The 25,303-nt window shown below is 42.7% G+C and overlaps 2 protein-coding genes across 6 annotated transcripts in view; one reads left to right on the forward strand and one right to left on the reverse strand.

Annotated features, from left to right (window-relative positions):
• The first annotated feature begins 2,465 nt into the window (after positions 1–2,465).
• Positions 2,466–12,219, forward strand: fxn (frataxin). 3 transcript variants are annotated; one of them, XM_082555359.1, is made up of 6 exons: positions 2,467–2,647; positions 2,729–2,809; positions 4,134–4,225; positions 4,320–4,440; positions 6,152–6,249; positions 11,832–12,219. In XM_082555359.1, exons 1-6 carry the CDS (start codon positions 2,555–2,557, stop codon positions 11,968–11,970), a joined length of 624 nt encoding a protein of 207 aa, XP_082411485.1. In that variant the 5' UTR covers positions 2,467–2,554; the 3' UTR covers positions 11,971–12,219. The 3 variants fall into 3 exon arrangements, with proteins under 3 accessions (XP_082411486.1, XP_082411485.1, XP_082411487.1); XM_082555361.1 differs by lacking the exon at positions 11,832–12,219 and adding an exon at positions 11,116–11,809; XM_082555360.1 differs by lacking the exon at positions 2,729–2,809 and having other exon boundaries at positions 2,466–2,647.
• A 2,932-nt stretch (positions 12,220–15,151) lies between these two features.
• apba1a (amyloid beta (A4) precursor protein-binding, family A, member 1a) overlaps positions 15,152–25,303 on the reverse strand; it is a 55,767-nt gene continuing 45,615 nt past the window's right edge. For 2 of the 3 annotated variants that reach the window (XM_082555319.1, XM_082555318.1), the window contains one exon: positions 15,204–21,903. In XM_082555319.1, the coding sequence (XP_082411445.1) occupies positions 21,832–21,903 (72 nt within the window). In that variant the 3' untranslated portion in view covers positions 15,204–21,831. Of the gene's footprint in view, positions 15,166–15,203; positions 21,904–25,303 lie in introns of those variants that run through there. The other variant, XR_014280218.1, reaches the window with a different exon arrangement.

Consider the following 25,303-nt stretch of genomic DNA (forward strand, 5'->3'; position numbering starts at 1 on the left):
GACCTAAAGAAAACAAAAAAGGAAAAGGCTATGAATAAGATAGGAAATAAATATGAAAAATTAAAAAGGGTAAATTTAACTAGGAAGGAATAAAATATAAATTAAGGTTAAAAATGAAATAACTGTACAACACAAATTAGAATGAAGGGTAAATTTAACTGGGAAAGAATAAGATAAAATATATAAATTAAAGTTGAAAATAAAATAACTGTACAACAAAATACACAATATAGAACTATATAAGAATGTATGAAGAAATATAAATAAATATATACACAATAACAGCAGCTGTACAAGTATTAACCGGAAATGAAGAATATAGTGACCAGTGTTGTGCAAAAACAATGTCCAGAATGTCCAGTGTGTGTGTAAGAACTGTATGTGTGGGTCAGTACTGTGTGGTGGTGTGATTGAGAGACCGTATTGCCTGCGGGAAGAAGCTCCTCCTCAGTCTCTCTGTGTTGGTCTTCAGGGAGCGGAATCGCTTTCCTGACCTCAGCAGAGAGAACAGTCTGTTGTTGGGATGGCTGAGGTCCTTCACCATCTTCCTGGCCTTGGTCCAGCACCGCCTGCTGTAGATTGAGTGCAGGTCAGGGAGCTCGGAGCGGATGGTGCGCTCAGCTGACCGCACAACCCTCTGTAGAGCTCGTCTGTCCTGCATGGTGCTGTTCCCGAACCAGGTTAAGATGTTTCCCGTCAGGATGCTCTCTATGGTGCACGAGTAAAAGTTCCTGAGCACCTTGGAGGGCAGTTGGAAGTCTCTCAAGCGTCTGAGGTGGTAGAGACGCTGTCGGGCCTTTTTCACCACGGTGTTGATGTGACAGGACCATGACAGGTCCTGCGTGATGTGAACTCCGAGGTATTTGAAGCTGTCCACTCTCTCCACTGGGCACTCGTTGATGACGGGGGTCTGGTAGTTCCTCTCCTGCTTAGTGCTGAAGTCCACTATCAGCTCCTTTGTCTTACTGACGTTTAGAAGGAGGTTGTTCCTCTGGCACCAGTTCTCCAGATTCCTAATCTCCTTCAGGTAGGCCGTCTCGTTGTTATCAGAGATCAGGCCCACCACGACGGTGTCGTCAGCAAACTTGATGATGGTGGTGGAGCTGGTAGTGGCCACGCAGTCATATGTGTACAAAGAGTACAGCAGGGGGCTCAGAACACACCCCTGGGGGGCTCCAGTGCTGAGAGTGGTGGAGGCTGAGACATGTCCGCCCATCCTTACTGCCTGTGGTCTGCCAGTTAGGAAGTTGGAGATCCACTGACACATAGATGAGCTGAGTCCCAGATGCTCCAGCTTGGTGGTGAGTGTGGAGGGAATTATGGTGTTAAATGCAGAGCTGTAGTCTATGAAGAGCATTTTAACATAATTCCCCCTTCTAGTGTCCAAGTGAGTGAGTGATGTGTGGAGGAGATGAGAGATGGCATCGTCTGTGGAACGATTTGGACGGTAAGCGAACTGTAGTGGGTCCAGTGTGTCTGGTAGTGAAGAAATGATGAAGTCTCTGACCAGGCGTTCAAAGCACTTCATCACTACTGAGGTGAGGGCTACAGGGCGATAGTCATTGAGAGAAGCAGGGTGGGGTTTCTTCGGGACAGGAACAATGATGGACTCTTTGAAGCATGTGGGGATGACCGACTGAGATAAAGAGATGTTGAATATCTCAGTGAACACAGGAGCTAGCTGGTATGCGCAGTCTCTGAGGATACGACCTGGGATGCCATATGAATATGATACAAGTATGGCAACGCGGTGGTGTGGTCAGCACTGTTGCCTCACAGTAAGAAGGTCCTGAGTGCTCTCTGATGCTGTAGGAACAGGGCTTTTATTTTAAATGCACATACAGTGCAGGCATATATAGAGCGGTGTTACAGTTATGTCAAAATCTACACAGATGCATCAAAGAAGACAGGCGAGCAAAGCGGGATATATTTATTGTTCCTGAGTTTCATGTCAAAGTAAGGAAAGGGATCGGTGACAGTTTATTAGTGCACAGAAATCGTTTCAGTTCTGTCAGCTGTCCAGTGGACTGAAGACGCAAGACCAGTAAGATCAGTGATGTGTTCACACTCATCATTGGCTAGTTTACAAGACAGTGACTCAGACAGCAGGTCAGACATTCTGATAGAGATTCAGCAAACACTGTACAGAGTCAACGACATGGAGCTCAGAGTCACCACCTTATGGGTACCATGGGTATCAGTGGATTGGTTATCAGTGTTAGCAGGACAGAGATTAAGAGCAGAACACAGCAGAAAATGGAAGAAAGATGTCAAAAGTAATGGGAGGAAAACACGTTTTACTGTCAGAAATATGATGCTGAAAGAAGGCAGGTGATCCAGAAGCTCGGTGATATGGAAGTGGAGATGGACTCGAGTATTATCAGGCCATATTTAGTTTAAGACGAACTCATTCTCCACACCGGCAGGGGGCGGTAATACACCATTTTGCTGTTTGCCAACCGCCAACAAATGACGAAAAAGAAAGAAAGCCGCAGACGAGGAAGAAGCAGCGTTGGCTGTCAACACACCGGGACTGTTTATCGGGACCGTCACCATGCGTCTGCTCTGTAAGACACCGCGGATTTACTCACACGTGTGTCAGCTCAACCTGCTGACGCAGCAGAGGAAGAAGCATCTGTGGAACCAGGTACGAGCTGCGTCCATGGCTGAACATGATGCTAATGGTAGATACGAGCCACACTCACAGTGACCTTTATGTCCACTGTAGTTCTGGAGATTATCTCACCTCCCGGGGCTTCGTCCGTTCATTAACCGCACGCTGCATCCCCCCTGCCGGCCGTCGCACAGCGTAAGTTCAGCTTTTACTCGCTGGTGATTAGTTTAAACTGAACATACTTAATGACGGGTTGTAGTTGTCACCGAGCTTCTCGACCATCTCCAGTTTATCTACAAATGTTCGGTCTGGTTTTTACAGAGACGGCACACACACACACACACACACACACACACACACTCTATGTGACAAATCAATATGAACTGTATCAAATTTAGGCCTGTTTAAACTCTCCGTCCTGACTGAGGAGTTGTTCAAATATTATTACTTCTATAGTTGAATATTATTACAGATATTGACTGTTTGATGGTGTAGCGGCTATCGGAGCCTTTTCCTGGACCTGTTGAGCACGAAATAAATACTGTTGCTGACCCTGCAGCAGAGCTTTAATGTCTGCTCTGGCTCAGCACCAGTGTCGGCTGCACAGGCCTGATGTTTGGTTTCATAATGACGTCGTACATTATCCTCTTTCATAACTGCCACAGTCTCAGTGCAGATCAAACAGACACACTTGAGTTCTTTGAAGAAACATTCACTCTCCCACCGTGTCTGAAATTTTCTGCACTCACTCTTCTACTTTTCGCTTCTTTGGTTCTGACCTGTTTAGTAACTTGGGGTACATTTCTTCTGTGATTGTCGTTTTTGGTGGAGCAACTGACTTGATCAACAGCAGCTCCCCCTGGTGTTAAAACTAAGAAGTGCAATACACTCAGGCAAAAGTTGAAGTGCGGCCTTATTCTATTCTATTTATGAAATTACTTGCGGGCCAATTAAAAATGGACCGCGGGCCGGAGTTTGGACATCCCTGCTATAAACCATATTAATGGAAAATTCAGCTTAAATGAGTAATGTTGTAACACAATAAACATCCTCTTTATTGCATGAGTGTGTTGCATCTGTTTGCAACAAGCCTGTGAAATACTGGGAGAATATATTCTGGAAAGATGACACCAAAGTTGAACTCTGCCACAGGCTCAGCCAATCACCTGACCCGAATCCAACTGGAAAATCTATGGAAAGACCTGATGCTCAGAGTTCATAGAAGGGCCCACAGAACCTTTGAAGAAGTAAACAAAGTTTACGGTTAGAATTAGCTTATGTCTCAGTCCAAAATCAGGGAGTGCCTTGCACCTCCAAATTCAACACTTTATTAAGGATAAAGTGCGTGTCACAAATGTTTCACATCGAGTGATTTCATCATCTGTCTTCAAATGGGAAAACAAACTGTAACTTTCAAAGTTGGCCATAAATACTCTATAAGGTGCATAAATGTCAGAAACCAGCTGAGCATAAAGGAGAAGAGTAATTAAACAAGTTTGTTGGTGTTTTTCTATTTCAGTGGTTCGGGAGCAGAATTAATGGCTGCAGGTGGAGCAAAACCATCTACCTGAATTCACAGAGCCAGAAAAAAGTCACCCTCGTGCATGTAAGGTAACCAATATTTTGGTTTTTGTTTTTCTCCTTAAGCATTGCTTAAGCTTTGACTACTTGAACTCATTTATAACTTTGTGTCATTCTCCAAAAGTGAACTGTCTGCGGCAGCATATGAGAAGCTGGCCGATGAGACATTGGACGCTCTGGCTGATTACTTTGAAGACCTCACAGATGAAGCTTTTACTGGGGCCGACTATGATGTTCTCTTCTCTGTAAGTCTATGGATGTTGTAAAGGTTGCTAACTGTGAAGTGAACTTTAATGGTAGCTGTAATAAATGATGGCAGAATGATGTAAATGCTTATTTACAGAAACTAAATGATGAACATACAATTACACTGAGGCTGCCACAAACACTATTGTATTGTACCATATTTATTTGACAAGGTTTTAGCTGTTAAAATGAAGTAGATTTGATTTAGTTATTAAATATAAATCAAACCAAAAGTTTATTCAGTATAGTGTTAATATCTGAATGAGGCCCCGGGGCCACTTTGTAGTGGAAAGGTTGGGCCCCGAGGTAAAAAAGGTTAAGAACCCCCATCTTGTCATCTGGGCTTTCAGTGATCAGTGTTGAGGTGATTGATGTGTCCATCTAATCATAATGTTTGATATCCCCATCCCTCACTCATCTCCTAAACAAACCCACACCGCCTCTTTTCTGCAGCCTATGACGTCTGAAATCTCCTTTAACCACCTTTGAATGAAACCTCTCCTTGTCGCTGTAACCGTGATGAGCTGCTTGCATGCTTTAGTTCAGCTTGTACCAACAATGCACAGACTGCATCAATTAGAAACTCAGCCTTGGGTAAATAAAGTCCCTCGTACTGTCAAGCAGAATGAAAATGGAAGAAAGCTCAGCGTTGTGTTTAGAGATTGTCTGAATAACTATCAGGCAGAACGAGTAAATGAATTTTATTACAAAGAAGTCTGGGAATCCTAAAGTCCTGTCCAACACAATCAGCTCTGTCCTGCATCCCACCACGTCTGAGACCGCCGCACACACCTGTGAGGATTTTAAAGGTTCTTCACTGGAAAAATGAATCCTATCAGAGAACGTCTTCTGCTCCCGTCCCCAGAGCCTTCTGAACCACCTACGTGTTCCTCCTTTCTCACCTACTTCAGACCAGTCTCATTATCCCATCTTACTGATATAGTAATGCACATGACACTTGCCCTGTGAAAGTGTTACCTACACCATTTCTCAGAGAAGACAGTCGTCATCACGTTTCTAACATCCTTTGTTAGCAGCAGCGTCTGAAATGGAACTGTTCCTCTTCTAAACAAGCTGCTGGTTTGGACCCGTCAGTTCTGTCATTTTCAGATACTGTTCTGGATACATTCAGTCTGGCTTCAGAGCAACACAGTCTGCTCTACTGAAGGTGCTCAATGCTTTCGGCTGCTTTAATTCTTCTAGACCCGAGTGCAGCGTTTGACACAGTTGATCACACAATCCTATTAAACCATTTGAAGACGTGCGTCGGCATTCGAGGCCCTGCTGTAAGATGGTTTGCCTCTTGAGAGCAGAACATACTCTGAGATGCTGGGTAACACGTGTTACCCTGCTACACTCGCTTGTGGAGTTCCTGTTTTATTCTCCCTTTACTTGCTCCTATCAGGCTTCATTTCTCAGAAAACACAGAATTTCTTATTACTGTAATGCAGACGATACATCGTTGTATCTCTGTCTAAACCCAGGCGTTGATAGCACATCGGGTAAATTGCTACAGTCATTTTAAGCTTTTCAGTCATAGTCACCAAAATCAAACAGAAAGGGAGTGAAACAATTTACGTTTATTGCGATAAACTTTACATACATGTTAAATAAAATTAAGATTAGTTATATTCCATGTAGATGTTTGGTCAAAATTGCTTTGTTAACGGATGAAAGCAGAATCGTTTTCTTCTGTTTCTTGTTTGACAGAGTGGTGTTCTGACAGTGAAGCTGGGTGGAGACCACGGCACCTATGTGATCAACAAACAGGCGCCAAACAAACAAATCTGGCTTTCTTCTCCTACCAGGTGAGACTCGAGCTTTGTAGCACTTCATGGTAATATGAGTAACTGGAACCCAACAATGTCTCTGTTCAGTTTACACAGTTCTGTCAACATTTTCCACTCAGCTGTTTTGTTTTTTATAATTCTAAATGATGAGTGACTTATGTGTTACCAACATAACCAATCTGGTCAGCTTTAAGTAATAAATCGCTTGATTGATTAACGCAGACATGCAAATATTTCATTATTGTGGTGATTAAATCCTGTATTTTGACGCTCTGGTTGCTAATTGTTAGTACGTGCACTCACAGTTCACCACATTCATGTGTCATTTATTTCCTTTGCAATGTCTGGTTTTCCTGACATTTCCATTCACACAAACACAACAGGTGACTACATTAAGCACAGTAGAAACCGTTTGGCCCTTCTCAGCAGCAGCAGCTGAACAGAATTACCTTTGACCTTAAATAACCCCGCCCCTGCCTCTTGCACAATCACGCCACCTATAAGCATTTTCTCCGTCACCACCTGTTAGTTGTAGCTCTCTTGCACATCAGCCAATAGTGCCGACCTCTCTTCTTCTACACAGCAAAATCCCCACTGTGAAATTGACACTGAGTGTTAAAGTTAACACTAGAAACGTGTCTGTATGTGTCCACACTTGAGTTTAAATGAGCACTTTTCAACGTGTTATATTTTTAACACTGACCTAGTGTTTATGACACTAACACGGAGCAGTGTCAACAATATTCTACACTGTGTGTAGGGCTGTTCGATATAACGATATATATCGGATGACGATATAAAAACGTCTGTCGTTTGTTTCTTGGTGTCGCAAAATAAACTTTTTATCATCATTTTGATGGTCACTGTAGAGTTTCTTAAAGTTGTCCCTTTCTCTTATATTTAAAAAACCACACTACAGACGGACGAAGGACTACGCGTTGTCATTAGCAACAACGACGCTGTCCGCTTGTTTATTTTCCACATGGACCTTTCACAATAAAGCTGAAGAGCCTGTTGAGATTTTCAAAATAAACTGAATCACGTGAAATAGTATGCAGAGTGTTTACGGTTACAACTTGCGTAGCACTCGACTGCAGCTACACGACGCCCAGCTGGAAACACTTCACGCAAGTTCAGCTGCCCGAGATTCACAGAATTGACAGAAAATGTAAATTTTTGTGATAAATATCGTTGTCGGGACGATAGATGTCTTATATCGGGATATGAGAGTTCGGTCATATCGCACAGCCCTAGTTTTAAGTGTTAAAAGATTAGCACTGATTAGTGTTGGTAGTACTTTACACTAAACCTGGTGTTTAATTTAACACTGAACAGCACTGATTTTCTAACACCAGTGTCATCACTGCCAGATAACAATGAACTCGCATTCATCTCTGACATCTCTACTACTGCAATTAAACGTATTTACAACCACTGTACCCACCACAGCCATCAATGACAAACACCCATTAAAAATGTAAGAGATTAATTTACAAAAATGTATTCAAACAGTAAATCATCCAGTTTGTTTCCAATCCATCCTCAATACTAAATGCATTTAAGTGATCATTGTAATACATTGTTGAGACCTTAAAAGTCAGAAGATAAGCATTATTAGTGTAACTGTTAGAGATGCAATCTTCTTTTCAACATCAGAACAAAATACATCCCGACTTGATATGAGATAAGATAAGATAAGATAACCTTTATTAGTCCCACACGTGGGAAATTTGTTTTGTCACAGCAGGAAGTGGACAGTGCAAAAGTTATGAGGCAAAAATTAGAATACAATAAGAATAAATACAGTACACAACTGTACAGAATAGAATAAAATAAAATACTATATACAGTAGAATAAGATAACCTTTATTAGTCCCACACGTGGGATATTCTATTGTTCTGTCTCTGCATACATCAAAACCGAGAACATGGATTCAGCTATTTTCCATTTTTGCTCACATTGTATTAAGACATTAAAATGGTTTTTCAAGTTGATCCAGACGGACAACATGGTGGTGACATAGTATCTGTAGACAAGCAGAAGAAGACGGCCGTAGTGATCGATGTAGCGATACCGAATGACAGCAACATCAGGAAGAAGGAACAGAAGCTGGAGAAGTACCAAGGGCTCAGAGAAGAGCTGGAGAAGATGTGGAGGCTGAAGGTAACGGTGGTCCCAGTGGTAATCGGAACAGTTGGTGCCATGATCCCCATACTGGGCCAGTGGCTCCAGCAGATCCCAGGAACAACATCTAAGATCTCCTTCCAGAAGAGCGCAGTCCTGGGAACAGCTAAGATACTGCGCAGCACCTTTGTTGTGGAAGTTTTCCATTAAATAAAGCCTGCAGACGAGCGGTGAGCTGCAGCTAACATTCTTTAATCAAACACACAAAGAACAGACAACCAGGCTTGGTGGAGAGCCTGCATGACCGCAGGGTCAGCAGAGTCTCCCTGAGCCCAGCATGGCTCTCAGTTAAAGACCTTCTCCAGGAACAAAAGGCAGTGCACAGCTGCTTCACACCATAAGGTTCACACTCCCTTGCTGCCTCCCAGAGTCCTCGAAGAGACAAAAGACTCTTCCTGTGGAGTTGTCTGCTTCCCCCAACTTCCTTACTACACCCCCACCATTTGTCTTACTGTATGAGTGTGAGACATGTGAATCCAGTGGCACCAAGGCATCATACAACAAAATAATGTGATTAATACAGAAGTAAAAGAAATTCCTATACAATCCCACCCTTTGATTCTTAAATCAAGAATCACATTAAAACCAGAATTTCTCTCCTGACATTCTGTTCATCACATCAACATTATTGTTCACTTAAAGGAGTTTCACACTGTGTATCCTCACTTCACTGTTCTCCCACCACCCTTTGTTCATCTTTAATCATCCCCACAATCTAAGCTCTCACATGCACAATGAAGTTGTGCATTGTCTCTTAAAACTTCCAGGGCCTCTCCCCTGGAGTAGCTTCACTCCAGGCCTGTAACCCTGTCATAAGAAAAAAAGACATTAGCCAGCAGTGTGTCCTGCTGTAAATCACACGATCAACCCTCTGCTGTGGAAAAAGTGATGTGGATGTTAGCGCAGCGCATCTGTATGCACACTTTCTCACAGTGACCTCTGCACTGTAAACAATACAAGGTCATGAATAAGACACTGCTGGTAAATTCACAGACACAGAAAGTGGCATTTAAGAGGTTAAGTCAGCACGGCCCAAAAGCCCATGCAACCTGCTGCTGTCACCTTTCTGCTCCTGTAAAAAGAAACATACAAACATCCACCCTTTGGTCAGGTCAAGGTGGAGGTGCAATCTTGCATACTGGTGTCAACTCAGTCAAGCTTTTGTCAGTCCAGTCAGTCCCCATTTGTTATTTGCTGACAGTAGAACCTCTCGTGACGCAATAAGTTTCTACTGCCAGCAATGACGCCATTTCAAAAAAGAAAGAAGATTTAGACTGGATCACCTCGCTGACTCCTTTTTGGCAGGGACTTGTTTTCTGATTGTCCCAAATAAGTGGCTTCCTCCTGAGCCCATTTTCATTTTGGAGAAGCTCACTTGCGATTGATCAACATGTCTTGTAGTGCTTTCGATCCCGATCTTGCAGGCCTACTTGAAAAAGAGAAAATTGCCAAACAAAAAATCTCAGTGCACTGTTAAAATCAAAAACAATATGAAGGCCTAGTTTTAGAAGTTGTCTAAGTGTACTCTCTTAGAATGATAGATCAAAACTGGCAGGTTCAAAGTGGTACCAAAAGAAAATGCATCAATAAATCCCCAAAACTTTCATCCACCAGTCACACCTCACACAACAGCAATATCCTATTAGATGATGAGTTTTTTCCATGTACCCAGATGTGCATCATGATAAGACCTCCCCCACACATCAGGAACAAGAACCTCAATAATCTATTAGTCTCCACTCATCTGACCCCCTGCAGCACTCTGTTCACCCCTGCTATGGTTCAATCATTTTTGCCCAATATAATACTAGTTCACTAGTCTGTGCATCACTTCTTAACCTGCTAAGTGAACCGGACAAGATGATGGTAACAGAAACGCTTAAAATACTGTTTGATCTTCATGAGCTTCATTGCATGTGTGTTTGTGTTAGTAGGATTAATGCTTTTTTCTGTTTGTGTAATTTTTGTGTACCTCTCCTCTTTGCGGTGCTCCAGACACTTTTCAATTCTCCACGTAAGGCAGTCGTTCTTTCTTCCCAGTTTCATAAACCCAAATTTCATTCCCACACTAAAACAGCTTCCTCCATGTCCTCCCTGCTCCTTCCACTGTGGTCTCATCTCCTTGCAGCAGTCCAGTGAGAGTCCGTTGTCTTTCAGCTTTGTCCTGTTTTCCACTGTCTCATTTTGCCATTTTGCTCCAAAAGTGGTAAATGTCCAACTCAGGCAGTCTTTCAAAGGTCCATTCACACACAGTGAAGGTGCAGCTCGTTGGAAATGCACATCCATCCATCCAGTCGTGATGATGCCATTTTTCTCCTTGCTGCCGCTGTCTGGCACAGCTGCTGCTGCTGGACCTTTTCTTCACTGCTGTGAGCTCTTGAGGTCCATCTCGTTGTTCTGGAACTGCATTTCTGGTCTTCAGGGAGAGATTTTGGAGCTTGTGTTCTCAGGGTGACAAACACATGGAAGTTAAGCTGTAAAATAATTCAGCCAAAACTTGGCTGGAGTGTTTCTAATGATGTTAACCTATAATGTTCTTCTGACTGCTGCACGTGGAAAATTGATCCGGGTCTGCTCTTCACCTGCAAGTGACGCACTGAGACACAAAACCCTAATTTTATTGCTTATTGTGTGTGTGTGTGTGTGTGTGTGTGTGTGTGTGTGTGTGTGTGTGTGTGTGTGTGTGTGTTGGCCTGCAGTACCAGCTTCTCCTGCTAGTTGGAAACAACTTTCACACACATTTCTACACTCCTCTTTTTTTGTTTGTTTGTTTTCCTTGTTTTTTGTTCCCCATTTTCAACATTTGACCCTGTTTTTCACTCTTTTTACACGCACACATCAACCTATTAACTCGTTCAACATTTCTTTTCCTTTCTCCACAACTCACACAGCCATTCTCTGCCATCTTACACACCACACATTTACTCAGTTCTTACCATACAGTCACGTATTGAGTTTTGTCTCTGGCCGCCTGGTGAAGGCCTGCCGCTCTACTGGATCCAGTTTCCCATTACTACACGAGGCGTCCCCCGTGAGGTTCCTTGCCTTCTACGGACCAAGGAACGAACACCGCCACTCTGCGCACTGTAGTACGCAGAAATGGACTCCGACAGTGTACCCGAACAGCTGTCCTGTGACGTACTTGGACCGAACACAGGTCTGGGCCGGCGTCTCCCCAACAGCGCGCACGAGCCAATGTTCTTGTGATGGACCGTACCCAACACAAGCCTGGGGCCTCAAACCGCCAGGATTTTCCCTCCGGAGACTCGAACTCCAGAGTCAGCCAGCGTTCCCCCCTCAGCCAGACAAAATTTATATATATTTCTCTGTTGACAAACTGGTATAATAAGAATCTGTTATAAGTCAGTATAGAGTAATGTTACTTCCCTCTTCCTTTCTTCTCTTGTGCTTACAGCGGACCCAAGCGCTACGGCTGGACAGGTGAACGCTGGGTATATACTCATGATGGCATCAGCCTTCACCAGCTGCTTTCTAAGGAGTTTTCCATTATCTTTAATAAGAACATTGACCTGTGTGGCTTGCCCTATTCCTAAAACCCTGTTAAATGCTTGGAGTATTCACAGACTCAGTGACTCACATCTGAATTTCTGTGCAGCATACACACCATCTGTCAAAGTAAATAATGAAGTTCTGTATGAAATGCTGTTTCTGTTGCATTCTTCATTCTTCAGCTGAATGACGTCTTGAAGTCTTGTAAGAGTTCAGTAGTTGTGGTCAGTGTGGCCACTGGAATCCAATTCTGTGAGTTTTTCAATGAAAGTAATTAAATGCTTTACCTGTCACTTCTGTCTGTGAACATGTCTTTGTAGAGTCTCAGTCATCCAGGTCATCTGAAAAGCATCTGGAGTTTCTAAACGCATCGTTTTCTCTCCGTTTTGGCCTCCCGTCCACACTGAGACGGTGTTTTCCCCGAAAACGCAGCGTTTGGAAAACGCTCTCGAAAACGAATACATTTGAAGACGGTGCTTTCGTGTTGCAGTGTGGACAGTGAAAACGGAGACTTTCGGAGACGCATGTTAGTCATGTGATGCAGTCATGTGACCAATTAAACAAAGATAGCGGAGGGCATTATACAGCAGTTGTTTTGTCTGACAGCCCTATTAAAGATTAATATCAGTCTGCTCCAGAGAGCTTTTCTTCTAATTCTTTAACTCTCACTCGCTTTTGCAACTTTGTACTTTTGTGTTACTCGCAGCAACAACTCCACCTCATTGTGAGTCCATTTAAAAAACTCAGGAAAGTAAATAAGCGGCAGACAGAAATGAGGCCGGTCGAATCTTCTTGCGTTTCACGCATGCGTAAGACTGGAACATAAGCGTTTTCTGGCCGTTTCAATGTGGACGCACAACTCTGTGAAAACAACTGAAAACACTAGTGTGGACGCGGAGCGCTTTCAGACGAAAATGCCGTTTTCGTATCTATCCGGGCCAGTGTGGACGTAGCCTAAGTTCATGAATGTTTCACTTGTTGTTTCAGAGGTTTCTGCAGAACTGCAGCATGAATGATGTTTGATGACATTTTGTGTAATATTTTAACGTTTGATTATGATCTATATCAGGGGTCGGCAACCTTTCTGATGACGAGTGCATCTAAAATTTCCTCAGAAGTCAGTGTGCCATATGATTGCATTAGCAATAAATGTAATAACGCTCTACATGAACAGTTACACACTATATAGAACAACCCTATAGGATTATGTGTTTGCAGATGTTGGCAGCTGTCAGCGAATACTTATCAGCTATTTTGAAACAAAAAAAGACTTTTTATCCATAACAGCAAATGAACTGTACAACAGAAAATACAAATGCTATTTATGGTCTCCTCACAACAATGATAAGAAAAATAAACTGGGCCAATATGGCATGTTTGTTAATACAGAGACACACATGTTAATGTGATCTCTGGTCTCCCACTCAGAGACACAGGTCTCCCAGTGTCCAGCATTCAGACGGATACCTGAGGACTCATGTGAGTGTATAAACACCTTTCATTGCTTATACCGTTACAAAAAATAAATAAATAATAATAATTCATCAGCCCATAAAAACTAAAAATCACCATCGGCCCACCGAGCAAATGCCCCGTACGCCCGATGGCCAGTCCAGCTATGGTTGTGCCATCAGTTCACCCTTCGCGTGCCAGCTGTGGCATGCGTGCCTAGGGTTGACGACCCCTGGCATAGACAAATGAATTAAAAGGCACCGGGTTGCCAGGTTTTCCTTCATCCCCTATTTGCATGCAGCATCTAGCGTCCCTACTACCGAACTGCCAGTTTCTCCGCTTCTATCACTGCAAGCAGCAGCAAACCCTTCTAGCACAGTGGTGTCAGGCTCTTGCTATATCTGCCATGTGCAAACCGCAGTGACAAGCGTCTTACCCCTGAGTTGCCAGTTCCTGTCCATCCAGCATGCCTTGGCCACCGACACACTTATCTCTGTTCAAAATGCAAATCCTCTTGGATTTATAAACCAATATGGCAAAAATCACAAAACCCGTTTGTGGGTCCAGAGTGTTCGGGTGGTGGTGGGGGCTCCTCTGGCATTGCATGCTGTAGTTTTTAACTGTGGACCCTCAAGATGTCTTAAGATGATGTCTTCAGCTCATTGAAAGAACTACAGAAAAAAACAACCAGAATATTCTGAATATTTCTCTTTTATACTCTTTTGCACATCTGCCTCCCTCTCTCTCACCTCCTATCTGGACATCCAATCATCATCATTTATACAGAATCACCTGATATCTAGCCACACCCTATACTCTCACCTTACCCACTTTTAACTAAGGCACAAATGACTTCATGAAAAACCACTTCATTACATTTGTCTTATTTTCCACGTGACATAGAAAATTCCATTACATATGAACATCCAGTCACATACATACGGGCATGGAATGATTGGAACGCCTGAAATCAGTGATTTGTATGGGTAAGTTAATATGTTTGGCAATATAGACACATCTGTGCGTGTGTGCTGATTGTACAGGTTAGAGACTGCACAGCTTGCCTCACAGGTCTGTGAAGGCAGGCGTACTGTTCCCTGTTCAATTCAATTTATTTATTTACACAGCGCCAAATCACAACAACAGTCGCCTCAAAGAGCTTTATATTGTAAGGTCGACCCTAGAATAATACATGCAGAGAAAAACCCAACACTCAAGTGACCCCCAATAAGCAAGCACTTTGACGACAGTGGGAAGGAAAAACTCCCTTTTTACAGGAAGAAACCTCCAACAGACCCAGGCTAAAGGAGGGGCGGAGCCATCTGCTGTGATTGGCTGGAGTTAGGGGAGGAAGACAGGACAAAGACACGCTGTGGAAGAGAGCCAGAGATTAATAATAACTAACAATTAAAGGCAGAGAGGTGTTTTCATTTATTGCCTATAATAAAAACAAACCTTGTATATGTGCTGTTTGTTTGTTTACTGTCTCGTAACCCCTCTCTTAGGATAACAGCAGGAACAGGTGATATATGGGTGTGATGTGTCCCTGCAGCTTTACTGTAGAGCTCCTCTAAGGAGTGAAGAGCACAGCCAATGTGCTGTGTTGATGACCCCGAGCAGTGTAGCAAAAGACAGCGCTCCAAAATGATAAATAAATACATAAATATATTTGGTTCATTTTAAAGACAAACCTAGTGAGCAGCTGAAGGGTCTGCACATGACAGATTTAGCCGAAGCATGGTGGAGCTCGTTGGGAACAGGAGACTGGTCAGCCTTAGCCGAGATATCTAATGGAAACATTGTGATTGGGATGGTGATCAATCAGGTGTATAGAGAGGCTGCAAGAAGTGTTGTTTATTTCACTTATCACAAAACGGCAGAGGCTAGAATTCTTTATTCATATTTATATTTTGAATAGTAGAATATTTGAGCTTCTTTATTGTTTTTGTACAAGCAAGGTATAGTGTACATTCTTTAGGCAATGCAGAGTCCCCTCAAACCAAAAACAGACAGTTGTACATCCTGCTGCTGCTTGTACATTCACACACAGCCACAGTCGTCACATTTGTGGGTTACGTTATACAGACGTCTTTGTACAATGCTGACTGTTTGATATAAAAGCCAAAATGAAACAGAAACTGGTACTGTTTTTTTCTTTCTGTATTCAAGGGTAACAGGGTAAGACATAAGGTAATATCTGCCCACAGATATTACCTGCATTCATTATCTCATGATAATTAATACAGATGCAATTTATACAATGTATTTGCATAAAATCCATCTTAGGGAAAAAGCTTGACATAGATTGACTGTCATCACTATAAAGAAACATAACCTCATATTAATTTAAATTGATTTATTTAATAAAAATCAAAATGCAGAAGCAATGTGTAAAAAGTTAAGTGTACTCGAGCTTGTAGAACGACCTAAGCAGCGCTCTAGAGTGTGTCCACAACTCTGAGTCTCCGTGTGGTCATCAGCTGACACACATCGTGCCCCTATCGTGTGTCCCAATCAGAGATAGTCAGGGGCGGGACCTCTGTGATTGGCCGTGGTCCTTTTGTGTGTATTTGAAAGTGCAGGCAGATAGAGAGGTGAGTAGTTTGAATAAAGCGATATCGATTCATTAAATCCTGAATCGACTTTTAAATATAAATGTCGAAACGCCAGAATCTCAGGTTAAAGCTCTCAAAACTATTTCAACAACCACCAAACAGTAAATGAGAGCAGGGCCCTATTTCAGGAAGCCGGTTTAGAAAACTCAGAGTGAAAAACGATACTCAGGGTTGAGTAACCCCGAACTGTCCAACTCGGAATATTCGGTTTCAGAAAGGCTGATAACAATTAGTTCAGTCAACGCGGAGTTGCTTTAACCCCAAGTGAAGCGCGCGCACGAGGATACATAAAGCCCTGATTAGTGGAGCACAGATTAAGCGAGTCACCATGGAGACGGAGGGAAAGAAGGCGCGGTCAATGTATCTTACAGCGCTTGAGGCCGAAATTCTGATGGCAGCATATGCCGATAACATGCAAATTCCACGGAAAAAAAGTAACACAGCCTCAGCTGCAAAAGAAAGAGAGCATGCATGGCAAAACATAGCCGACAGAGTCAATGCGTGAGTGTTAATTTAAACATTGATCGAGGGATTTCCACCCATTTAACACGTTATTTTATTATATTTTATTTTATTTTGTGATGTGATGTGAGCGCAGGTGCAACCCAAAAGGCCCCAAACGTTCCTGGCAGCAAGTAAAAATGAAATATAAAAATATAGTCCAAACAGGTAAGGTGTAATTGTATCATGAGCCATAGTGCTTGGTCTGTTTGTCCGATGTAAATCAATTGCAGTTAGAGGCTACATTAATTTCCCCTCTGTAAGCACTTATTGAAATTATCTGAGCACATTACAAGTACATATTTGCTTACTCTGTATGCTCAAATGTGACCCGTTATGGCCAACAGAAAAAAAGCGGAGGCCCGAAAAACAGGTGGGGGTCCTCCACCACCACCACTCACAGAGGCTGAGCAGTTGGCTTCCACATTTGTGATAATGTTGGCAGCATCACATATGATCTTCACAGTGCAGAGAACACAAATTAGCATCCATTACTATAATGAAATAATTTGTTAGTTTGAAATGCTACAGGGAACTATGTACCTGTACATTAATGCTGTGGAAAGACTTCCTGTTCACATAGTCTCCTTTATTTACTGAAGGAGCAATGATTGGAATGTGAGTGCCATCTATACAGCCAATCACGCCTGGGAACCGTGAGAATAAATGTAAAATTTAAGTAGTAGTTCAAATATCACCACATCATGAATTAAGTTCTGTTCATCCTGATACCTGCAATTTTGTGGCATCCCTCTTTGATAAATCTTGTGGGTCTATGACCGGGGAACACCACAAACGAGTACAGGAGACGTTTCAGTGCAACTGTAACATTCCTGACTGCCCGACAGACGGTAGCCTTGGAAACGTGCTCAGCGTCACCAATATTATACAGAAAGCTCCCGTTTGCAAAAAACCGAAGTGCAATACAAATAATATGCAATGAACTGAGAGCATGTCCGCGATGTGTCACATGAGCAATATTAGGCCTGAGGATGTTATTCAAATAAATTATAGATTGTGCTGAAAAACGGTAACGTTCACACAGGAAATCATCAGGAAATGATAAAATGTCCAAACGCGCTCTGATCACTCTCTCCCGGCGGAGAGCTCTGCGGAGAATTTGGGCTTCAACATCTACTGGCTCTTCAAGGAAGGAGCACGCCATGTCTGACACTTCCTACAGTCAGGTTTCTGACAAAGAGGCGGCGAACGTCAGGGTTAGTTGAAGTAAACCTGCTAGGGGGCAGGTTAGCTTCACGGAGTGTGTCGTCATAGTAACTCACTCAGAATTAATCTAAACTCGCTTTGTGAAACCGAAAACCCAGAGTTTTCGTTAACTCAGGGTATACTTACTCAGAGTTTGCACTAAACCGGCTTCCTGAAATAGGGCCCAGGTAACGGACTCCACACAAAGATGTAAACACAGCGTGGACCCCACGCATCAGAATCAGCTTTCTCTTTCTCGACTTTCTCACCTGACGGCCCGAACACGGACAGGCCGTCGGGGCTGAAAGCCGGCAGCTCACCGACTCTGATGCGTCGGGTCTGCTCTGTGTTTACGTCTTTTTGTGCTCGATTCTGATGCTGCAGGTTTTATTTCTCTCCAACCAAAATTCACTGAACCAGCAGCAAAAGAAGCAGCAAACTATGTTTCACATTTGATAAATGTCGTCATTAATTCCCTCTGACCTTTGCTGTTTTGCTTCCAGCACACAGCTCTCTCTCTGTACTTCAGGAACAGTTTCCCGTCTCAAATCTCTGTTTTCTGCATTCATTGGCTTATTACCCACCGTCTACCGTTGTTTACAGCGCTGTCTTTTTCTTTTTTGTTAATTAAATGTCCTCGGACAAGAAAGACTCATTTCTGCTGTTCAATACTGAAGAAATTTATACTTTTTAAAATTATGCAAAATTGCAGAATATTTTTAAGGTTATCTGCTATAAAAAGCCAGGTCAGGAAAATCTCCTTCGATTTCTGTTTTATTCTCAGTTACTTTGACACAAAGGCATCTGCTGTGATGTTCAGACCTCTGATGAAGTCTCACAGTGTCAGTTCTGATAAATGATCAGAATTATAATATTTCTGACTATTTGAGGCAAAACTGAATCGAATCGAATGGATTACAGAAATCAGTGACGATACGCAGCCCCAGTGAGCAGCCTAGGCCCGACAGAAGCGGATGTAGCTGTCAGTAATGAGGAAAGATGAAAAGAACAATTGATAACTTATTTGTTAAGGCCTGATCCGTCTGAAATTCATAGCCAGCTCTGACACGGAGCCATCAGCCCCTGAATGCTGAAAAAGCAGCAGTGTATCCAGAAACACATTATATGCTGCGATAAATGTGTCCCCTCCCCCCGCTGCCTTTCAGCAGCAAACAGGTCGTCAGAGGAGCCGATGTGATGATTAAGTTTAACATTGTCTACAATATTGCCGAAGAGCGTCAACGCTCTTTAAACACAAGCACTTTTTCAGTAACGTTGTGTTGACAAGATTGTTAGTTAATCATTTACAAATCAGTGTTGTCTGTATAGACAGCAATTCCCCCCCCCCAAAAAAAAAGTGCACATGTAAAACTGCGGTGTTAAGCGATGCGGTTGAAAAATTTGGGTGCGCCTAACGTTGGTGCTGGTGCGCCTTGCAACCGTGGCAAAAAGAGTTAGTCTAGAGCTTTGCCTAAGCAACCAAAGACGTTAGTAATCTTTTGTGTGTCACGTCATCAGTCACTCAGGTGTCTCGTTGTCCTTCACACAGCTGCTTCCATGCTTTGTCGGTTATGAACAGCTCTCTTAAGGTCCACTACAGCATTTCACCCAGCTTGAGGTGGGACTGGGCCATTGCAACACCTTCACATTTGCTTTGTCACATTTTACTCTAGAATACTTTGGTATACCGAGGAGTTTACTCAATGATTGCAAGGTGCCCAGGTCTTGTTGCTGCACAAGAAGCCAACGAGTTAGTTCAGATGCAGTTTTGCAAAGCTAAGCCATGCTGGTATATTCTTTTTAGGCTCTTTTTCTCGGAAACAAATGCAAAGATGCCATACTTGTTCCATGTTTTTTCTTACTGTATTATATTTAACGTGGCTAACTGAGGCACGTGGAGTCTGAGTGTAGCTCTGAGTATTGCAAGAGCTGGAATGAATTTGCTGAGACATCCACTGAGACGAGACGACAGGAAACTGCCATGAATGTTTTCCACTTGTGAAAAGTCTTTGTCACTGTAGAATGATGGATTTGAAACTGTTTGGAAATGCTCTTATGAGCCTTGTGGGCAATAATTGCTTTTTAGGTAACTGCTGATGTCTTTTCTCCATGGCAGTGAAGATACTAGATAACTGAGTGCTCCAGATCCACAAACTGCTAAAACTTTTCCTTTTCTAGAGGTGATCAAATCTACTGATAATCAATAATCACTGATTATGCTCATGCAGGACAAATAGGTGTATTTACCCACTTAATTCCTACAGGAAACAGTAGTTAATTTTTCACACATGCTTCTGCGTTTGGGCTGAATTTATATTAAGTGAATAATGATGTTGGAACATGTCATGGTTTGTTGTTCCTCTGAGGTTATATTTACCTCATTTTAAAATGTGATGACGGATCATTCCGGGTTGCTGTAGCTCAGGAGGTGGTGCAGGTCATCTACTAATTGAAATGTTCATGGTTCAATCGCTGGCTGTCTGCCGAATATCGTTGGGCGAGATACTAGCCCCGAGCTGCTCTCCGGGGAATCCACCGAGTATGAATGTGTGCGATTGTTAGATCGAACACAACCCCCAGAAAGAAGTGCTTGTACAAATGGATGAATGAGGCAAGTTGTATAAAGCGCTGTGAGTGCTGGGATAAAGTAGAAAAGTGCTATATAGGAATGAGTTAATTTACCATTAAATTTTGGTAATAAACAAGAATAATCTGCTCAAAATACTGTGATTCTGAGCTGAGAGTAGAAACACGACTGAGCCCACAAAGTGAAACCTACGTAACTTAATTCTACATAAACGAGGGTTTTTTTCATACATGGGTTTGGTGTAGAAAATGTAACTAGACATCGGCAGTGCCCTGTGGTGAAACTCGGGGTACTAGTAGCAGATACAGGTATGTTCAGAGGTTTACATACAGCCATCATGTGCATGAACGTTACATTTATTTTGGGCCTTTAAAGTTTAAAAAAAATAAGAATGAGGTGAAAAAGTTTGAATTTGTTTTGGATTTTCTCTCATCCATGCTGGGTCAAAAGTATACGTACATGCAGGCTCTCTCACTCTCTATACATAATGTTTAATAACTTATGCTGATTATAGATTATAGATTAATAGTATTCAGATTGATTGATCAATACTCACAAATTTAAAGGAACTCACTAAAGCGCAAAGGACTGTAGATTTACACACCATCTTACAATGCTGTGATGGCAGACATTCCCCAACTCTGTGAATGGTACTCATGGCCACTGATCAATGGTTGTTGATTAGCGGTCATGGCAATTTGCATACTAATGGTCATAAGCTGACCTCCCAGCCCAGTGTTCATTCAGTGCTGCTGGTGTCAGTCACTGTGCAAATGTCCTGTTTCTAAGGTTGGAAACCTGCAGTCAGCTGAGACTGAAGACGTCACCTGATGATGCCGAAACGTTTCTCCCACTGAAAACTCTGCGGCCAGACTTTTTGGGATTTCTTTAGCTGGATGATTGAGCATCAAGACAGACAACATCAAGTAATGTTTCATCTACTTCTGGAATAGCTTTCCTCAGCATGTTTGGGCCTAGCATAGGTCCATGCCAGGAAAGCAACCAATTTAAATGAACTTGACTAATTGTGGCAAGAAGAGTGATCAAATATTCAGCTGGAATTTCACCAGAGGTTTGTTGATGGCTACCAAAAGCATCTAGTGACCCACAATGTCATGAAAGTATGTAAACATTTGCCCACAACTGTGTCTGGATGTGACTCATGTGTAAGATTGGAAATAAGATTTTTACTGTGCAAAACAAACATCATTCCTCTAATTTAACAATGAGGAAACTGATTTAGTTTCATGAACTAAGCGGCAATACACGTTACTATATATTGTGTTTCAAAATATCAACAGTAAACCATGAAGAAACTCTGCAGACTCTGGGGCACGACTAGGTACTGAAAATGTATCTGGTGTGAACATCTTTTTATTGTAATAATAAAAGCCTACATACACATGGATAATATTGGTTTTTGTGTTGCAGCTAGATGAGTTTGAGCAACAGAACAATCTTAACAACTCACTACAATTCATCAGCTATACAGGATGAGGTCCGGGCTGGGCTGAGGGAGTTGATCTGTGAGGTCAGTTTGTGGGTTAAATGTAAACAGGCTGCTCCTGGGCGGTCAGCAGGCGATACATAGCAGCAGGCATGGTCTTCATATGAATCTAAGGCAGACAGAACAGAACAAAGTAATCATCATGGAATTCTGATATAAAGGTTCTTATTTATATCATTACATATCTAATGGTATAATGGTATGTAATAGAAATTCGGGTAGGAAAGGGTGCCCAAGAATCAGAGATGCCTGAAGCCCTGAAACGATTGTCAAGAACCGTGCAGAAGTAATAAAAGGGGCTACATCCTGACATCAAGTCACTCGTGGACCACAAACAACATCAGACTACGGAGTGGTAAATGGACTGGTTCTTATATAGCACATTTCTACTCTGAGCAAAGCGCTTTATACAACTAATTCATTCACCCAATTACTTCCCATTCACACAGGCACTTATTCTACACTGTTAAGTGCTCACTGTCTAACATTCATACGCATTCACATTCCGATGGATGCATCGGAGAGCAACATAGGGTTAATATCTTGCCCAAGGATATTTGGCTGGTGGAGCCTGGGATCGAACCTTCCAGTTAGCAGCTGACCTGCTCTACCACCTGAGCTACAGCCACCCCACAAAGACTGTTGTTCAATTGTCCAAAGTCCTCTTTTCAGATAAAATTAAATTTTGGATTTTAATTGGAAGTCAAGGTTGTAAAAAAGGCACATGAAAGTCCCACCCACAGTGTCCTAAAGCTACTGTCAAATGGCACTGTTGTTGACCGTGACCACATGGGGTCTTGGAGTAAAAGGAATAGGAGAAACACCTGACCCAACGATACAGACCAGCTGAAGGCTGCTATCAGAGCAACATGGGCCTCATTAACAACCTCATAAACCACCATAAGTTGGTCAACAACAACACCTACACCAGAATGCTGTTTATAGACTTCAGTTCAGCGTTCAATACAATCCACCCCTCACAACTCATCAGGAAACTGACAGGCCTGGGGATCAGTTCCCTCATCTGCAAATGGTTACTGGACTTCCTGACCAACCGCCCCCAACATGTCCGGTTGGATAACCGCTGCTCATCTACCATCACGATGAACACCGGTGTACCACAAGGCTGTGTGATGAGCCCTTTCCTCTACTCCCTCTTCACCCACGACTGCAGACCTGCTGATGGTTCCAACACCATCATTAAGTTTGCAGATGACACCACGGTGATTGGCCTCATCAGTGACAACGATGAGGCCGCCTACAGGGAGGAGGTGGATCGTCTGGCTGAGTGGTGCGACAGAAACAACCTGCTGCTTAACACCGAGAAGACCAAGGAGCTCATCGTGGACTACAGGAGGAATGCTGACCCACATCCACCCATCCACATTAAGGGGACGGCTGTGGAGCGTGTGAGCAGCTTCAAGTTCCTGGGAGTCCACATCTCCGAGGATCTCACCTGGACGACCAACTGCTCCAAGCTGGTCAAGAAGGCTCACCAGCGCCTCTTCTTCTTGAGGACTCTGAGGAAGAACCACCTGTCCTCAGACATCCTGGTGAACTTCTATCGTTGCACCATCGAGAGCATCCTGACCAACTGTATAACAGTCTGGTACGGGAACTGCTCTGCCTCGGACCGGAAGGCGTTGCAGAGGGTCGTGAAAACTGCCCAGCGCATCGCCGGAGCACCACTTCCTGCCATAAAAGACATCTACAGGAAGCGGTGTCTGAAAAGGGCTGGGAAAATCATCAAAGACCCCAGTCACCCATCACATGGACTCTTCACCCTCCTGCCCTCTGGGAGGCGCCACAGGAGCCTCCGGACTAAGACCACCAGGTACCGGAACAGCTTCTTCCCCACAGCTGTCAGACTCCTGAACTCTGCCTCCTGACATCTGACCCACGTTAAACTCATGGACTGAACATACACACACCCACAATGGACAACTGTACCCTCAAACACACAATAATAACATGGACTGGACATACACACACCCACAACCACCTACACACACACACAATGGACAACTGTACCCTCAAACACACAATAATAACATGGACTGAACCACCACTCACAACCACTAGCACTTTATATACCTCTGTAGAAATTATCCACATATCTCACTGATCTTAACTGCACTACTGTAAATGCTGTATAGACAATCATACTGTACAACACGATAATTATAATTCTACAACTGTTTATAACTTGCATATTTCATATTTCTGTATAGTTTTCATGTTTATATCCTGTTCATAGCCTGTACATACTTATAGTTATAACATATTCATAACATACTTCATACCGTGTACATTATAACATACCGTAATAGACCCATTTCTGTAATATACTTACATATCTATATTATTGCTAATATATATTGTAATATATCTATATCATGGCTAAAGCACTTCTGGATCGATGCAAACTGCATTTTGTTGCCTTGTAAGTACATGTCACAAGTGTGACATGTGCAATGACAATAAAGTTGAATTCTATTCTATTCTATTCGAATGCATCTAATGCATCACTCTGTAGCGTTCACTTACATCTGTAACTAAAAACAGACCTGCAATAGAACCGTATCTAGGAGCAGCGTTGTGGGCTCAAATTGCTCTCATAAATATTTTGTACTTTTAAATCAAATGCTTAGTTGTGAAGTTTTGTAACCTTGAAAACCAAAATATCTGAATTTTTGATGTTTGTGCATCGATTGATGAGAATTTGTGTTTGTAAAAAAATATTTACACAAGTTAGTTTTTTCCCGTTAAGGTCTGGTTACAGATACAAAGCAAAAAAAGAGCAGCTGTGTCCCAAAACCGCATCCTTTGGAGGACCCGGCCTTCGCGGTCTATGTGGGCCGCGTCCTTCGAAGGCCGGAAGTGCGAGGCTGTGAAATTGGACGGTCTAGCCTTCAGATTTGCGTCACCGCTGTCTCGGAGGAGTTTAATAACAGGACACTGGCGTAAATTCTCGACCATCTCACACTTCTGTTTAATCAGTTAATCAGAAAACGATGTGCTGGAAGTTTGCTGCTTTTGCCAGCTCTAGTGACCCTTGACCTCCTGGTCAGCTATCGAGCTGGTGGGTAACAACGTCTCCGAAAACGTTGCAGGACTTTGGCAAATATGTGATATCTTAATAAACCGAGCAGATATTTGAAGTTTACACAGCTACATTCTCAAAATATGTTAAAAGTTTAATAAGAGTAATATTAAAACTAAGGAGCTGCCGCCATTGTTGGAATCCTGAATCCTGCAACACGTTCTCACTCCAAAAGCGTAATATTTTATGCTAGGTGACAAATCGTCAACATATTACGCTTCCAGGCACCCGACACATCCCTAAATGACGAGATCAGAAAAATGAGGAAACATGAGAACCATTTGGAATCTACACGTTCATTCATTTTACTTCAATCACTTTGGAAAACACTATTTGAAGTCATTAAAGTGCTTGTTAAGGTTACGGATAAGGTTAGGGTTTGACCCAATTTGACCCATTCCAGTTT

This window comes from Aulonocara stuartgranti, assembly GCF_965226115.1.
Source record: "Aulonocara stuartgranti genome assembly, chromosome: 12".
Lineage (NCBI taxonomy): Eukaryota > Metazoa > Chordata > Actinopteri > Cichliformes > Cichlidae > Aulonocara > Aulonocara stuartgranti.

Bases quoted from the DNA above. Each gene is read 5' to 3' on its own strand.
- fxn (XM_082555359.1), top strand. From the start codon at position 2,555: ATGCGTCTGCTCTGTAAGACACCGCGGATTTACTCACACGTGTGTCAG. The intron at 2,648-2,728 runs GTACGAGCTGCG...TGTCCACTGTAG, and splicing joins AGAAGCATCTGTGGAACCAG to TTCTGGAGATTATCTCACCT. The intron at 2,810-4,133 runs GTAAGTTCAGCT...TTTCTATTTCAG, and splicing joins CCTGCCGGCCGTCGCACAGC to TGGTTCGGGAGCAGAATTAA.